Here is a 16,892-nt window from a genome sequence, read left to right as displayed (position 1 = left end):
CCGAACATTTTCAGATATCTCCAAATGCATAATTATCTTTGTGCAAATTTTAAGGAAGAAGTTTTAAAGACTCTGAATGAGGGCATTATGAAGGTATTTACATCAGCCTATAAAGGAGGGGTGTAACGGAGTTATAGCTAAAATATATAAAGGCTTTTTACATGTAAAATGTACATGTAAAACAAGTGAATGCATTGTATGAATGCATTGTATATTAAGGGGAAATGGGAGAGAGAGGGCAACTTGGTGATATCAGTTGAAGCATGGAAGAAGGTATGCCAAGCACAATAGAAGTCAACGTTCATTAGTATGGAGCGAATCTTGTTGGAAGAACATCACATGCTTTTTTATTACCCCCCTTCAGAAAAGACACAAAACAAATGTAGCAGGGTGTTGGAGAGAGTGTGTAGATAATCTGGCACATCATTATCACATATTCTGGAAATGTCCAGTCATCATTGCTCACTGGCAATAGATACAGCAAGATACACGGGAGACTAGAGGAGATTCTTAAAGTTAACATCCCCTTTAAATTTGAAGTTATATACCTGGGCAATATGGAAGGGGTCCTGAGAGGACATAAGGAGAGCAAGCTTATGGCAATTCTCCTGGCTGCAAGTAGATTGCAAGGCAATAACTAAGAAATGGTTGAAGACAGAAGCTCCAAAAAAGAGGAGTGGATAGAAATTATCCATGAAATATTTGTATTAGAAAAACTGACCTATGCCATTAGAATCCAACAAGAAAAATTCTTGACTATTTGGTCAAAATGGATTGAGTATATAGCACCCATTAGACAAGATTTTGCTTAAATTATGATCAATCATCTATAACAGAGTTATTAGAAAGGAAAGAGCACCCCAGGTTATTTTATGTGTTCATAGATCTAATTATATAAAGTAAAGACTAGAAAGTTGAGAGAAGGGAGATATGACAAATGTTAGAATCTATAGTTTTTGTCGCTGTTTTCCCTCTTCTTCCCTCATTGACACTTATTTTGCTTTGTTTCATTGGACACAACACTCAGTGTTAATAAAGAGGGATACTCTGTATACCGTGTACTGCTTATGGCAGTATTTGTAAGGTATAGCGACATTATTTATACAGGTGTCGCAGAGAAGAAATTCTGTTTTTTGTGTTGCTTTGTTGATATGTATCACCCTGTTTCTCAAATAAAGACAGAATTTAATAAAACAATTCCACTGCAGCCAACTTGTGAATGTCTATAATGGTGTTCTATGTCACTTGTGAAAGAGGTCCAACATGAACATTATTGCTAATACTGTGTATATTTTTCTTGCCTTCCAGAGTATTTCATGCATAAACATCATGTTTTGATGGGAGAGAGTTAGGGCTGACAGGAGGTGGAAAACCCCTGTGGTTGACTGGTTTTGTAATAATGTCCTATTGTCATGGTGTAAGATATATCGGTATCTACAGTACAAATAGCCACTTCAGGGCAGGATTTAGTTGTTAATGTAACAAAAATGTGCTCATCTGAAGACTTCAATAGAATACATTCTCATTTCCTTTTTATTAAAAAACAGCATTTCTCAGATTTTATTTTTCAAATACACTGCAGTGGATATGAACAGGAACTGTGTAATATTTTTTTTGGCAAAATAAAGATTGCACATGACAACACAGATCAGATTCAGGAGTATGAACAATACAAGCTTCCCGTGACTAAGTACAATCTCCACTACTGGATTCAGTTTCGCCTTCAGTGTACACAGGCCAATAAGCGTATTATGCACAGCAGCCATCTTGACTCCAGCGTTACTGAATGAGGACCGAGGACCCCTATGTGTGGCTGTGATAGGGAGACTAAGCTGGGGGAGTAGCACAAAGTAAACCCCATCATCTGAGGCAGAGATGGAGATGGTGCACGAGGTCGGGTGAATGTGGGCGTCTCCTCGGGACATATAGATGATTTTGCAAGGTGTGTAGCTGCCCCCCTCTTCTTTGTGCTGGGTGATGGGGCACCCTTGTTCAGAAGAGGGCTGGGGGGATGCCACTGCCAAAGAGCAGCCTCCAGGAGCAGGGGACCCTCCACTGTGCCGACGGGTTGCTCTGAGTGGGCAAAGAACAAGAGAGAGCTCTGGCTGAGCGAAACTGAAGTGCATACGACCCAAGGTGCCACAGTGGAATTGAAGCTCAGGAGCACTTACAGGTTTGTCCACCAGATGGAGCCAGTCATTCAGGTGGTTGATGAGGTTGAACGCGTCAGGGATGTTGTCGCCTTCAGAGCAGAAAATCAGCACCACTGCCAGTGGGAGGTCCTCTGAACAGCTGTAGAAAGAAGAGCAGTGGAATGTTAACAAGTCACTGCAGACTGCCTTCCACTTCCTGTGAAGGACACTAGAGCCCCATACCCTGTCCTACTCAAAATGGCAGGTTGGCAACCAGCTTTCTTACTTCACATTTATATTTTGCATTTCAAATGTTTAGGAAAGCAAAAAATAAATAAATAAATAAAGCTGGTTGAAGTCCTCCCTGTTTGCTTTAGTGCGCATGCCTCTGTTTATTTTGCTTCTGCTGAGTTTCAAAATACCAAACCACAAGAATCTGTAATTCAGTTATCCTGTTTTGCTCATGGGGTGCATGTGAACTGTGTAATTCCCTCACTATTAATTACACATTTCCTTATTTTTTTAACAAGCTGCTATAGTTATTTAAAAATCCAATAAAAATAAGGTTTCCTTCAGTTCAGATTTGTATTTTCCAGTGCTTCTCGGTGATGTTTTAAAGACAAATAAGATTTTCAAAGATTACATCTATGGTTGCAAAAGTCAAATTCCTGTTAAAGTGGGTTATTTTGAAGACGGAAGTGTGTGTGTGTCTGCATGGACACACACTTGTTGATGCTATTGGCAGTGAGCATGAGCCACCAATTTGGTAGCATGCTTAATGGACAAACCACTGACTTAGCAATTTGCTGCCAGTCAGCAAAATGACATCACCAGATGTAAGACAAACTGACATCAAGCTAATGAGAAAAATGAATGTATTTTATTGTTTCTACTGCCTTTTCCCCCTTTATGCAGCCCTACTTTGGAATTGCCAAAAGGACACATAATGCTCGCATTAGGTGCTACTTCACTGACATCATCCAAGCAACCTGCTGGCGCCTGATGAGTCACATGGTGTCTGGCAGTGGCGAGACAAGCAACGCTTGGTGACATACCAACCCCTACATCATCATCATCATCATCATCATCAAATAATGACATGGTTGGGACTGAACCCAGACTTTAGAGTGCAGAATTCTCTTAAAGACAATGTCTTAAGCACTGAACTGCTCTGGAGCCCAAATAGATGTATTCTGGAACGCTGAAACATGTTAATGTCTGAGCAGTTTCCATTACTTTTCAGGGAAAATGGGAAACGTGACTGCTTGCTTTGACTTTCACACAGCTTTTCAGGATGTAACGATTTCTCAACATACCAGTCTGTGTAGAAGCCTTTAGTTATGCCCCCTCCAGGGATGTAGAGCCTTTTCTCTGTGTCACTGATCCCAGGAAACACTGCCACCCTCTCCATCTCCTTCCACTCCAGCTCTTGCAGCTTGTCCCCAACCCTGCGCTGCATGGCAGGGCTCAGCAAGTACCGCAGAGGAGTGCTGGGGAGAGACAATCAAACCAGCAGCCTTTGGGAGCCCTGCTCTTTACCAAAACACCACAATACTGCCACAATAACCTACTAATTTCCATCTTTTCACAGCACAAATGAAGTTACATGTGATTTCTGAAAAAGAAAATTAAACAAAGTTACTGAAATATATGTTATCTTTCCTGTGACAGTCAAATTCGGCAGCAAGAAGCCTAACCCACAAACATGCTGGTTCATAAGGCTGCCAGGAGATATGCATGGTATTTTTAAATAAATGCTTCAGATAAAGAGGCGATGTTTACCTGTGGATCTGCTGGTCATCCCTCTGGTAGGCATGACTGCTGGACAACATGATGGTTCGAGCAAAGCCGCTTGTCTTGATCCAGGAGGTAATCAGATTACGGAATTGTCTGTATTTTGCCTAAAAGTAAAGGGGGAATTATGTTTTTGTCTTGTGATACTTTCAGGATCACTTAAACACACGACATAGCAAATGCATAGCACAGCAACAATAAAAATAATCATTAAAAACATCAAAAGTGTACATTTTTGAACAGATTACATGAACAGTACTTGCACTAGTGGCAGAACGGCATGACTGCTTCTGCTGGCACTTCACTACTGACATATCAATGCAGCATTAAGGATTCTTCACAATTCAGTACTGACAGTCTGATGCCACATTAAGGACAGTTCAGTACTAACACACCAATGCAGCATTGAGGCTTTTTCTCAGTTCATTGAAACCTTTGATTCTCAAAACTCAGCAACAGGTGTAATTGGAAAGCAATTATAACAAGCTGTCCATAGTAGTGCAGCAAACCCTTCCATATGATAAAATTTAATTCAAAATACGTAGCTGTAATAGGTGCATTGATGAGATTACCGCACTCCCTCACCTGGAGGATAGGTGTCCGAATCTGCAGTACAGCCAACTTCAAGTCAGGCAAGGAGTAAACTGTATAAATGAAAAAGGACGAAATCTGTTCATTCTGTATATGTGTAGTAACTAGCTAGATACATGTGACCTAAGGAAGCTAAATGAACAAGAAATCCATTCAAAGAATGCTGTGTTTACTTTGCTATCACGATTAAAACTAGCAAGATAGCTACCCACCTTCTGCTGCCGTGCACAGTTCAGCTGAACTATCTCCAGGTGTGGCATAAGGATTGTTTCCTGCCATGGGAATAAGGCAGTCGGTGTGGAAGTATCCCACTTGTGGCATGTTGAGGGTCGAAATGATGAGGTCTGTCGCGAGTTGCCCCACGTTCCCCACGGACACTGCAGGCTGTTGCGATGGATAAAACCGTGCAATAATTTAAAGAAGACATTACACTGAAATTATATAGCTATTCACCAAATCTAGCTTTCAGGCAGATTTGCCCTAACTGGTGTCATTCCCTACAATATGACAGTGCGAACTGAATGATCAGAACCACTCTTTTAATGAGTACTTACCATAATGAAGGTAAAGTCTTTGAAACTGAGTGAAGAGTTTTCATTCGGGACAAACATGGTTTAAATTAAAATGTAATTAAAATATACAAGTAATTATACTTATAAAACCGTTTCGAGTAAGTTTCTTTAACCACTTGTCATACGGAGCGTTTGCTTTCACTTTTCTTCCGCTCAAGGGGCTTTCTTGTATCATGTCGTCTTTCTGACGTCTAAACTATTGGGAAGCCTGGGATGATGCCTGAATGAAAACATAAACACTTTTTGTTGTATCGACTATTTATTCGCTTACAATACAATATTACAGTAAATGTAACACTGTACTGCAAAAGTATTTTAAAATAATTGTTGTATGGGATTTTTACTCTTTTTTTTTCAGAATATAATTCAGGCTCTTTGTTGTGTGGATTCCCGCTGTCTTTTCCGCCACAGTTTAAACTGACAGCTCTTGTAGGAGTAGTCAACCCTGTGTAACAGTGAAAATATGAGGCTGTAGACCATTTGACGAAGTTTTGGGTTTTCACACCTGTGATTTACCTGATTATTTTTATTCCCACACCAACTCGCAGACACCTGGTCATGCATGTAGCTAGCTTACTAAATAAATGTAACCAAATTACTGGCTGTGAATTAGGTGGCTAGCTATACCTGGAATACTAACGACGACCCAAGCTGAATTTGCTTGCAAGACTACCTGACGCTTTTCATCTCCTGTGAAAATGTCTCTGCCTCCGGAAAAGGCTGCTGAACTTAAGCAGATCATCCACAACCATTTGACAAAAGTGAGTAATTAGCCATCACTAGATACCTTTAGTCTCAACTTCTCAACAACTTCTACTGCTCTTAATAACTTAACTAACTGTGACTCGTAGCCAGCAAGTGTCATGCTACAGTCTTTCGGCATTTATAATGTTAACTGGCTGGATGCTTTTGTAGCTGAAGTACACAGCTAGTTAGCTAGCTAGGTTTTTTAACGTGATTGTTGTGATTGCTTGCTTAAACACTCAAAAACATTCTGAATGTTCGATGTATGTTTTTTTCCCCAAGCATACGTATCCATCTAGGAACAGTGCGAGATTGCTGGCGCTAATTATAATAAAAACATGATGACCTAGATAATGTTCAATATTAAATCATTCTTTGTTCAGATGGACATCCACGGGAAAATTCGCGATGTGCTCGCAGAGACGGTGAAAGAGGAGTTAGGTCCTGGACATCGCCCACTATCTGAGGAGGACTTCATACGAGCTTTACAACGTAGGGGAATCGTGGATGATGTAATGAGAGACCTACATTTTGCGCAGGTGATGAATTAACAGTAACTTTACACTCTAGACAACATAAATGACCATGAAATACCAGCATCACCTAATACGCCAACGATGGCCTCTAGCGTTAAGGTTTTGAAACTTGCAAAATGAAGACTGAGAAGTGATTATCCATGAAAATGCCGTGAAAGCATGACGGACAGTATGGAAATCCTGTTGTTCCATTTCAGGAAATACCAGACGCAGAGGCTGGACCGTCTCCCAAGCCTGCAACACATTTTATTGATAAAGAGGGGATACAGCTGAAGAAGAGTAAGTGCATTATGTCCAGATGGCCAAAGTAGTTTTTGAAAAGTGTAGTGTAGATGCATATGGAGGGTAAGCTTAAACAATGAATCAATATCAACTGACAGGTATAATGACATTGAAAATGAAATATTAAGAAGAACACTAATTCATCAGGAAGTTGAGTCTACATTGTGCACAGCAATTCTAATTTCAGTTTATTTCATCTTCATTTATAACTGCTCCATAAGAATTATATTGAAGTGAAAATGAGGAGCAAGCCGATAATTTGGCCGGAATTTATTCCCCAGCAAACATTGACCCAACGAGGAGGTGCCTTTACCTGCAGATCCTGGGGGGCAAGGCCTTTCTGGAGCACCTCCAGGAGCCAGAGCCCTTGCCTGGCCAGGTGTGCTCCACCTTCACTCTGTACCTGAGCTTCAGGAACCAGCGTTTCCGCTCCAAGCCGGTGCCGTGCGCGTGTGAGCCCGACCTGCATGAGGGCTTCCTTCTGGAGGTCCACAAAGACACCCTGGGTACACTGCTGATCTCTGTTCATTTCACAACAATACTCAACATTGCAGCAGTTCATATTTAAATTTACTCAGAGCAGCAGTAATAGACACTGGAGTTGGGCAAAGTCAGATAAATGACAGTAAATGAAAGTTAAACGTAAAGAGAAAAAAGAAACTTGTGAGCTGTAAATAATCCAAAATATGTAGTGAAATAAAATGGCCAACAGGTTCATCATCTGGTCTGCTCTTGAAGATGACATGGTAGCAAGACAATCACGTGGCATCAGAATATAAATTGATGTCCTTGCTGTGTCTTTGGTTGTGTCATTAGTTATGCAGGGGTCTCTATTCTTTGAATCCCCCCAAACTTGAAGAGAGAACATTGGAGGAACCTTTGAGTTTCCTTGAATGCTTATTGAACTGCACTTGCACTCTGCACAGGTGATGGCAGCAAGATGGCGGACGCTACCACAATGCTCTCTATCAGTGACTCGGTGCACATGGTGCTGATTAAAACAGACACCTCTGGCGAAACCACGCTCATCTCTTCCTACTTCCTGGACTGGCGGACTGTCCTGGGCGCGCCCATTGGGAAAACAAACACCGCTATAGAGCTGCTGGGAGTAGGTAAGTCAGACTCATCTCCTCAAATGAAAATCGTAGTCATTACAGGCCCAATGAATAAAATCTGTTGTTTTTAAAATAGTAGTTGATGCATGACTGGAAACGTGGGTTCAGGGCTTGTGTGTAGAATACATAAAATGACATGAAGGAAACTCATTAATATGTCTTGAGCTTAAACAGAAAATAAATGAGTAACCTGGGTACCATTTTGTGTGGGCATTTTGCACAGTGGCCTGAATCCTGCCCACCCAGATTGTCTTGAACTGTGATTTAAAGGCCCATATCCACCCGTAAGTGACAGCTGATGATGGCGGCTGAGTGTGCTCAGTTGTGTCTGTGTTTGCGGAACAGGAAGTGAGTGCAAGGTCCCGGTTGGTGTTCTGAATGTGAGGCTGGAGCTGTACCCTCCTCTTACAGAGACGCTGTCCCCAGACGTTATCACCACTCAGGTGAATAACTGTGCCCTGTGAACCTACATGTGCTAACAGGGTATTTTAAGGTCATTGTTTCTTATGCTGAGGCTTTGCTGTGTCTGATATCTATTTCAATTACTATAGAGGCCTACTGGCAGTTTGATGTTTCTTCGCAGCCAGTAATTTATCATGGTGCGATATTAAAAACAGCCCTGCTATAGTCAGGAATATTTAGCTGTTCATTTCAGTACCTGGATGCATTCACTAAAGAGGGGTTAGAAAAAACTGTTATAGTCAGGTCTTGCAAATGAATACATTCCAGAAAAATATAGCAAATTAGTAGGCGACTCGTGTATATGCTCGAGGAACCCCATACACAACAGAAGAATCTATACACAGTATATACAGTTTACCATATATTTATTTACCAAGTTCATTCAATATCACATATAATTACCTATTATTTCACCTAGTAAATGTTAAAGTAACAACACAAAGTCTGGTCAAAGCGAGCCTGTTATGTAAGAACATCACTTATGCCAGGACAAAGTGGAGTGCAGTAGTGCCAGAATGGTGAGCTGTTCATTTTCATTTGTTAAGTTAAAGTTCTCACTTCCAGTGGGTTTCCAGTGCTTGTTTGTGTTATGAGTTTTCCCTGTGCCCATTTTAAACCCCTCCGGCAGCTGTTTACCTCTGTAGCGCATCCTCCCTCCCTGCACTCAGTGTTTCCGTGTCCCTTCATCATTGTGACAGAGGCCAGGTTTCTAATGACCGTGCCGTGCTTGCTATCCGCAGCAATCGCTGGAGCGGAAGAGGTCCGCGGAGAAAGAGCGTCTGTTTCTGGTTTATGCCAAGCAGTGGTGGAGGGAGTTTCTGGAGATCCGCCCCTCACACCAGACCAAGCTGGTCAAGATCTTTGCGCAGGTCAGTGTGTTGCAGTGCACCGTTACACAGTCCTGCTGTGCTTTCCTGTGTGGGGTATCTGTATCAGTGCACTCATATCAATGCATAGAAGGAGGAAAATCGTGCCCAGATCCAACAGTTAGTTCAAGTAACAAAAGGAAGTACACACATCTCCACAGTTTTTCATTGACCCGGGAGATTTATTACAGTGTCTCAGCCCACATGGTGTTTATCCTGTTACCTCAGCACTTCACTTGAACTTTTGAAACAGATATCACATCATTAAACTAGGTGGATGTGACTTCCAGTCAGGGCATGTGCCATTCATGAGGGTGATACACTGACAAATAGGATATGAAGATATACAGGCAGGGTTTATGTAATCCCCCATGCATGTGGAGTGTTTTCTCTTACACCCTGTTCCCTGTGTGCTGTGTGCAGGATGAGAACGGGGTGAACCGGCCCGTGTGTTCGTACGTGCGGGTCCTGAGGGCGGGCCGGCTCCTGGACAGCCCCCGGCAGGCGGCTCGCTTCGTCAGCCTGCTAGGCATGGAGAGGGCCCCTGTGGTCGGGGGCGGGGCCAGGCAGGAGCAGTGGTGTACCCTCCTGGCCTTCCTCTGCAGGAACAAGGTTGGATTTAACAGACCTGAGATCAGTTTCCACCACAGTCCTTACCCTAACCATTTATATAACCATTATGATACATTTATATGTTCATTATGCTCCATAATCAGTTTCAAAGGGCAGAAAGTACTTTCATTGGCTAAATTCAGGCCTTCTGATGGTTTCCTGACCTCTGTCTGGTCAGGAAACCAGACAGACGGAGCTGTTAATTTTTATTTTTTTTCTTTTTGCAATGAATTGATGCACAAGGACACATCTTCTGAAATTGTTTCAAAAATTAAATGCGTATTTTGTACTAGATATACAAGAGGTCATAAAATTAACTTGGAATACTTCACTCTGATGTCTCTCATGACCATATAAGTCTTTCACAATATTAATCTTTCACCTTTCCGTGAATGTTTCTATGAGAGGAAAGCTTCTGACTTGCCGTGAAATTTTTAATGCCATGAGTCACACTGGGATGTTAAAAAAAACAATTGATCTCAACTAATTTCATTGCCAGTTTTATGTTTCTTTGTGTGTTGTGTCTCTGCGCTTGGCAAGGCTGAAGAACAATATTCTAGAGAAGCGAGATGTTTCCTGGAAGTTCCTGGCTCCTGCCCCTGCGAATGCCAGTTTTTTTCCTCCTTATTCTCAGAAGTCAATAGCGCCACTCCCATGGAAAGCAATGAGGCCCTGTCACAGTTGATTTATAGTCTCCATTCCGAGTAAATTAATTTAGTGTCTGTTCCTGCCCCACTTTCTGACTGTGCTGTCCGTATCAATGCTGCTGAGACTAATCTGTCATCCTGACTGCCCGGCCTCTTCCCCTATACCAGGGATCTCAGTCTCCACCAAACCGACTGTATTACAGGGCCGGGCTCAGCCTGAATGCTGGGAAAGCCTGGACGTGTGGGGGTGGAGGGGTTATTAACACAGAGGAGTTTGACGGTAACGGTTGTTAACTGTGGAGCTGAGTGTGGTCTGTGAGCAGCTGCGTAGTGTAGCCTGACCTTGTGGGGGTATTCGCCGCAGCGGTCAGCCGCAGTGTTGAGCAGTGTTTCTTGTCATTGTCATTGTTTGATTGCATAATTTCACCGTTCATTCTGCCAAGTTCACATGAATGACTGTGTCATCATGGTACTCTGTTCTGCTACTGAGAACGTGCCAGAGTGGCCCTAGGGGGGGTGATTGTCCTGCTCCAGGAACAGGGTCACGTGCCTCTGTCTTTGGCCGGATTGGGTGGGACCTGTGTGCTTGAGCGGGAAACCTCAGTCTCTCAGATTGTATGAGTCCTGTTGTGCCGCGTAATGGCTCGGAATAAATGATCCCCCCCACCCCGTTTTTGGAGCGTGTAGATGTCAGCTGTTTTGCCACTGGCTGTTTCCAGGGCGACTGCGAGGACCACGCCACGCTGCTGTGCAGCCTGCTCCTGGGGTTCGGCCTGGACGCCTACGTCTGCGTGGGCACCAAAGCCAAGGGCACGCCCCACGCCTGGGTGATGACCTGCGGCTCCGACGGCACCGTCACCTTCTGGGAGAGCCTGACTGCGCACAGGTGAGGAAGCTGGCCTCACCCTCCTGGGACAGAGGCTTTATTTAGAGCCTCAGAGGACTGTAGCATGGTCTGTCGTCTTGCCTACATAGTCCAGAACAGTAGGTGGCAGTAACATGCCTGTAAGCTGATTTTCAGGGCTGCTGTAAAAGAACACAGAGGAGGAGATTCAGGAGGCAGTTTAGTGGTTTGGAAAATGGAACTGTGACCAGTTATGGTAATATATTAATGTGTAAAATGCAAGCTGTATAGCTCCATGTGAAGAGCAACTGTGATAAATAAGGTTTTGTACCATCAAGCATGAGAACAGCCATGTTAATGGGTTGGGCCTCCTAAGCTTATACTTTTTATACTAGTTTTTTTTTTCAGAACCCTTTCTTGTAAATGAAAAAATTCTTATTGCGCGTAAGAACACTCATCCTTTTTGTTTTACGTTTTTTTTATTTGAATTTCCATTTAAAGTAACCAATTTTCAATCAAGTAAACCAAACACAAGCAAACAATCTGGCCCTGACAAATTAGATCTACACACATAGGTTTGCATTGCATTGCATACAGCTGACACTTCTGAGGGAGAGAGAGTGAGAACAGTATCAATGGAAAGCTGCAGGTATGGCCTAAGTGGCAGCTAAAGGAGAACCTGAGGAATGCTCTTTTATGTTGGCAAACACTGAAGCAGGACATCTTGGCGTGTGATATTGCGAGAGGGAAAATGGAGGAGAGGTAAGTGACTCTCAATGGCCAGTGGCCCGTCTTTTGTGGTGGCTGGCTGTAATGGTGAATCTGTCACTCTAATCTGATGTGGGCATGGGTGCTGGGGCTTGTCGGTTGCGCCCACACATATCAGATGTGAGATGATATAATGCGTCTCAGCAGTGGCTCCGGCACAGCTCCTGACATGCCTCTCCCCCTGTGCTGGCCACGTTCTGCAGGTACCTGCACCAGCCCATCGACCCAGACGCTCCCCCTCTCACACCCCAGCCCAAGCCCTCCTACCCCTACCGCACGGTGGGCTGCGTGTTCAACCACGAGGCCTTCCTGGCCAACTGCCAGCCCTCGGACGCCGTGGAGCTGTGCGTCTTCGACCTCGGGGACGGGGCGCGCTGGAAGGCCATGAGCGCGGAGGCGATCCGCTCCGTGTGCGCCTCGGGGGCCACCTCCTCCCTGGCCCCCACGCCCTCTCTCTGCGCCTCCCCTGTGGACCCCGCCGCCGCCAGCAACCAGCTGGAGCTGGAGATGCGCTACCTGGTGTCGGAGCATCGCAAGGTGAGGCTGCCGGCTGTATTGACATCACTGTGGTGAACACCCTTCCGTCGCTTTCATTGCGTGTCATTAACAGCATGCATGAGTGCTCATCTCTATTCACGCACACACACACACACACACACACACACACACACACACACATATTTATATATATATATATATATATGTGTGTGTGTGTGTGTGTATATATATATGTATATATATATATGTATATATATATATATATCTATCTCACCCAGAGCAACTTAGACATTAGAAATCATTTCAGTGAGTGTCATAGGGACCATGAACATCAGCATCAGCATTATATTACATTACATTATTGTCATTTAGCAGACACTCTTATCCAGAGCGACTTAAATAGGTTACAATTTTATCCATTTATACAGCCAAATATTCGCTGAAGCAACTGTGGGTGAAGTACCTTGACCAAAGGTACAGCAGCAGTGTCCCAGTGGGGAATCGAACCGTCAACCTTTCAGTTACGAGCCCTTACCACTACACTACACTGCTGCCCCTGCTTTACCACAGGAGCGAGCAAGCAGACTGACTTGAACGTCTTCCACACCAAGAGGGGATCTCCACATGGTTTGTTAAGAACTGTAGCGTTCCATTTCAGCCTGTGGGGTCTTCTACACCGCCCTGCTTTACTGTCTGTGTGGCCTGCTCCTTTGCACAGTCATGTCGCTGGGGTAATATTGCCCTGATAGAGCAGTAATGGATTCAGAATCCCAGGACCGGTCCACTGACCTGCTGCGGAACTGCTGGAGCGGCGTGACTCTGGCGTGAGCGTGCAGTGTGGCACGCGTGGCGACCAGGGGTGAGCTTTGGTTCGGGGGCCCTGTTCCATGCCAGTGGTTTCACTTGGCATGATCAATCATGCCAGAGCAGGTTTATGACCGGGACCTCCCTACCTTCTGCTCGTAAATCAAGTGTCACCAGTCTCCTCTGCAGTGTCTAGAGTCCCTGCCCTGCATTTTGTTTCTGGAGGGTCTTTGTGGCCTGATCAAGATCACACTTCTCTTCTCTATTTAACTTTAGCTGTGCAGCTGTTAAGAAGGACTCAGGTGGGCAGCACTCTTTATAGTGGTAAGGAACAGGGCTCTTAAACCAAAGGTTAGCAATTTGATTCTAAGGTGAGCTGTTGCTCTTGGGCAAGATACTCAACATAATATTGCAAAAATATACACCCAGCTGTATAAATGGATAACATGTAAGAAGGTGTAAGCAATGTAAATCACTCTGGATAAGATTGTCTGCTGAGCAAACACTGTGTGTTATAAATGTAATGCTTTTAGTGTATGGTGTGTCCTGTGCTTTCTCTGCTTCTGTTTCTCTCATGCTGAACTTTCTGTTCTTTAATTTGTATCCCATGTTGAAATTCCTAATTTCTTTTTCCTTTTCTATCCCATAATTACTCCTTCATCCATGTTGTGCGTCCATTTTTACATCTCCTGTACTGCGCTGTGAAAGTGCTAGTTCCCCTCTTCTCTCATGCGTACGCTGTGCACAATGTCACACTGTCGCCGCGCGTCCCCCCGCTCAGCCCACTGTCCTTGTGCCCCGTGTCCCCGCCTGCCACAGGACCTGGGCCTGGCCACCGCTTGGGATGACCACCTGTGCTACCTGCTGTCGGCGGCGCTGTCGGCCTACGAGCTGGAGCGCACCACGGGCATGTCCTGCGCCAACGAGGAGTTCCAGGACGCTGTGAGGAGGGCGGTGCCCGATGGCCACACCTTCAAGGGCTTCCCCATCCACTTCATCCACCGCAACGCCCGCCGGGCCTTCGCCACCAGCCTCAGGTGGGCGGCCCATCCAGTGTGCTGGTTAGATCTGACTAGCTCCAGGCAGATGCCGCCCAACAGTGCTGATCTAGGACCAGTAGTCGCTGTTCAGCTTTTAATTGCTGAGGGTAGAATTATTGTTACAAAGTCTGGTCCAAGATTAGTACTTGAGGGCAGCTCCTGCCTCAAGCCACTTGCATATAGGGAGGGTGCTAAGAACTAGAGCAGTTATAAACATGCTTTTTTTATTTTTCATCTCAAACACAGCCACACTCATATTACCATGTCTATGTTTACGCCAGAGGTAGCCAATTCCAGACAGCTGCAGTCCTGCAGACTGATTTTTCCATTAGCAGCTGGTTAACCCTTGGCGTGCTTCGTGAGGAGACAAAAAACTGAACAATTAACTAATGAGGCAAGAGAAAGCCAGCAGCTGCTCCCTACTGACACTCTGAATGTTAACTCACAAGTGACTGTGTAAATCAGCAGTGGGAGACTCCAAACCACTAGGACTGCATTTCTTGCTATTGTTTTGTGTGGTCCATCTCAGATTGTAATCATGCAGCCGAAATCATGATATGGATGGACAGTCAACTTCAGGTGGTGACCAGCTGCTAGTTGCAAGACAGCACCAGCCCTACAGGACTCAAATGGCTCCTCCCTGTTTTAGGTCTGTTTTATTGTTGAAACACAGATCATCTAGAGTTCTGTCCAAAACTGAAGACTAATAAGTCAGCCTATGTACTGTATGTTCAGCCTGTATGTAATGGTTAGCTCTGGTCTCTTGGACAACTTTGAAATTCCAAGGATAAAACATTCACACATCTGACCCTTCTCTTTTTAAATTACATTAAGAGTTGTCTGGAATTCATTGTAGTTTCTGTGTCTGTGGCTGGTATTGCTCCTGTCTCAGTGCCTTTGAAGGCTTACGATCACTGAGCCTAACGTGTCTCGCTGAATGTGACGTTGTCGTAACAGGTCTCCGTTCTGCGACGAAATCGTGTGCTGCCGTGGGGACCACGTGAGGCTCGCGGTGCGAGTGCGGGTGTTCGCATACCCCGAGTCCGCGTGCGCCGTCTGGATCATGTTCGCCTGCAAGTACCGGTCCGTGCCGTGACCCAGCCCGCTCCCCATCAGGCTGAAAAACGGAGCCATACAACACTCCTACCTTTATTTCCAAATGTATCATTCCCCCCAATGTACAGAATCAGGACCCTTTTTACTCTTTTACATGATATTTACATGATATGTGTGTTTGTAAATAAATAATTGTATTTCCTTTTAAATTGCTCTGTTTAGCTTGATGGTGTCTCTTAGAAAGGTATTTGAGATCTTCACAGCTCTGTGGAAATTGATTAAAAAAGCAGGTTAGTTGGATTAATATTTTTTTTTACCATCACAAAATTATTCATGGGGCACTGCACAGAGACCCCAAAACATGCCACAGTCCAGTACTTTCAGTTATAAAACTGTACGCTAAACACACACACAAGTGCTCTTTCTGTATGCTGTATTCTCTCTTAAAGTCAGAGAGATTTGCTCAATCTAGTATAGGCAAACTTGTACAGTGAAGAGGTCTCCTTGTTCCTGAAGGCCCTGGGCAGACGTGCAGGAGGATCTGATGACTTTGATCAGGTAATTGTGGTGTGAGGAGGGAATGGAGGTGGGTGCTGTGGGATCCCAGGCATTTAGGGTAGGTTTCGTCTTGGCCTGGAAAGTCACCCCCTACACTCCCCGGTCAGAACTTAACTTCAGTGTTGCAGTCCATAGCCAGATCTGAGCATCAAGCAGAGCATCGGGGGATGTGTGTGTACTACCCCCTTTGAAAATGTGTGCTGGATTTGCACAAGGAAGGCTTCAGTGCTGTGTGAACACCTGGAGAGTTTGACCTGTGCTCTTAGTTAGAAGGCCTTAACAACAGTTTCAAGAGTGAGCACACCCTCCTTGGCTGTCCTCTGTGGCTCTGAAGAGCTGCAGGTTCCAGACCCAGGTGGAACAGTCTGGACCTGAGGATTATCCTTCAGCAATGTGCCTGTGCCCCGTTTTTCCCCGGCAAAAATTCATTAATTTTTAAACATGTGTCCGTGGTGCAATGTGACAGAAAGCACATCATGCTGCATAGCTACAGAACACTTACACACGAGTTCAAGTGTCACACATCTGTTAATTTGACAAATCATGCCTGTCTTCTCCACTTTGTTCTCTTGTGTGGCATGTATGACTGTGTCACGTATGAATTCAAAGCAGTCTTAGTCTTCTGATTCAGACCAGCAAGGGTACTTTCCCCTCCATATTCCAGTACCAAGTACCATAGCTGTAGATACTATATGCAGTAATATCAGTAATTATCAGTGTCTTGACTACTACTATCAATGTTCAACATTAGCACTGTTTAATGCATGTTTTGTGAAGCAGAAGAAGTAGCATAAGGAAACTAAGAAAATGTCAATAGTTTGATTGGCAGAACTATTTTTACAAACGTGTGCGAACTGATTTATAAAGAATGTATGTGTTTTTTGTGGTAACAGAAACGGTAATTCAGGGCAATTCGTCTACATAGATTTCTGCTTTGAAATTGAATGTCGTTCTTTTTATGAACACTAGAT

General features: G+C 44.3%; 2 protein-coding genes across 2 annotated transcripts; one reads left to right on the top strand and one right to left on the bottom strand.

Annotated features, from left to right (window-relative positions):
- Positions 1–1,587: 1,587 nt before the first annotated feature.
- On the bottom strand, positions 1,588–5,241 carry psmg2 (proteasome (prosome, macropain) assembly chaperone 2). The gene is made up of 7 exons (XM_036539526.1): positions 5,072–5,241; positions 4,730–4,901; positions 4,512–4,570; positions 3,915–4,033; positions 3,449–3,622; positions 2,172–2,292; positions 1,588–2,073 (listed from the first exon to the last, which is right to left on the bottom strand). Exons 1-7 carry the CDS (start codon positions 5,126–5,128, stop codon positions 1,993–1,995), a joined length of 783 nt encoding a protein of 260 aa, XP_036395419.1. The 5' UTR covers positions 5,129–5,241; the 3' UTR covers positions 1,588–1,992.
- A 282-nt stretch (positions 5,242–5,523) lies between these two features.
- On the top strand, positions 5,524–15,494 carry cep76 (centrosomal protein 76). Its single transcript, XM_036539298.1, has 12 exons — positions 5,524–5,850; positions 6,217–6,372; positions 6,567–6,648; positions 6,933–7,157; positions 7,578–7,763; positions 8,112–8,209; positions 8,969–9,097; positions 9,518–9,706; positions 11,073–11,239; positions 12,169–12,502; positions 14,087–14,304; positions 15,265–15,494. Exons 1-12 carry the CDS (start codon positions 5,788–5,790, stop codon positions 15,401–15,403), a joined length of 1,986 nt encoding a protein of 661 aa, XP_036395191.1. The 5' UTR covers positions 5,524–5,787; the 3' UTR covers positions 15,404–15,494.
- The last annotated feature ends 1,398 nt before the right edge of the window (positions 15,495–16,892 follow it).

The sequence above is a fragment of the Megalops cyprinoides genome, chromosome 10, assembly GCF_013368585.1.
Source record: "Megalops cyprinoides isolate fMegCyp1 chromosome 10, fMegCyp1.pri, whole genome shotgun sequence".
NCBI classification, from domain to species: domain Eukaryota; kingdom Metazoa; phylum Chordata; class Actinopteri; order Elopiformes; family Megalopidae; genus Megalops; species Megalops cyprinoides.
This window is presented reverse-complemented; position numbering and strand designations above follow the sequence as displayed.

Coding starts and splice junctions, on each gene's coding strand:
- cep76 (XM_036539298.1), top strand. CDS start 5,788: ATGTCTCTGCCTCCGGAAAAGGCTGCTGAACTTAAGCAGATCATCCAC. Junction 6,373..6,566: donor GAGACCTACATTTTGCGCAG/GTGATGAATTAA, acceptor GTTCCATTTCAG/GAAATACCAGACGCAGAGGC. Junction 12,503..14,086: donor TGGTGTCGGAGCATCGCAAG/GTGAGGCTGCCG, acceptor CGCCTGCCACAG/GACCTGGGCCTGGCCACCGC.
- psmg2 (XM_036539526.1), bottom strand. CDS start 5,128: ATGTTTGTCCCGAATGAAAACTCTTCACTCAGTTTCAAAGACTTTACC. Junction 3,623..3,914: donor GATGACCAGCAGATCCACAG/GTAAACATCGCC, acceptor GTCTCTCCCCAG/CACTCCTCTGCGGTACTTGC. Junction 2,293..3,448: donor AAAGGCTTCTACACAGACTG/GTATGTTGAGAA, acceptor TTCTTTCTACAG/CTGTTCAGAGGACCTCCCAC.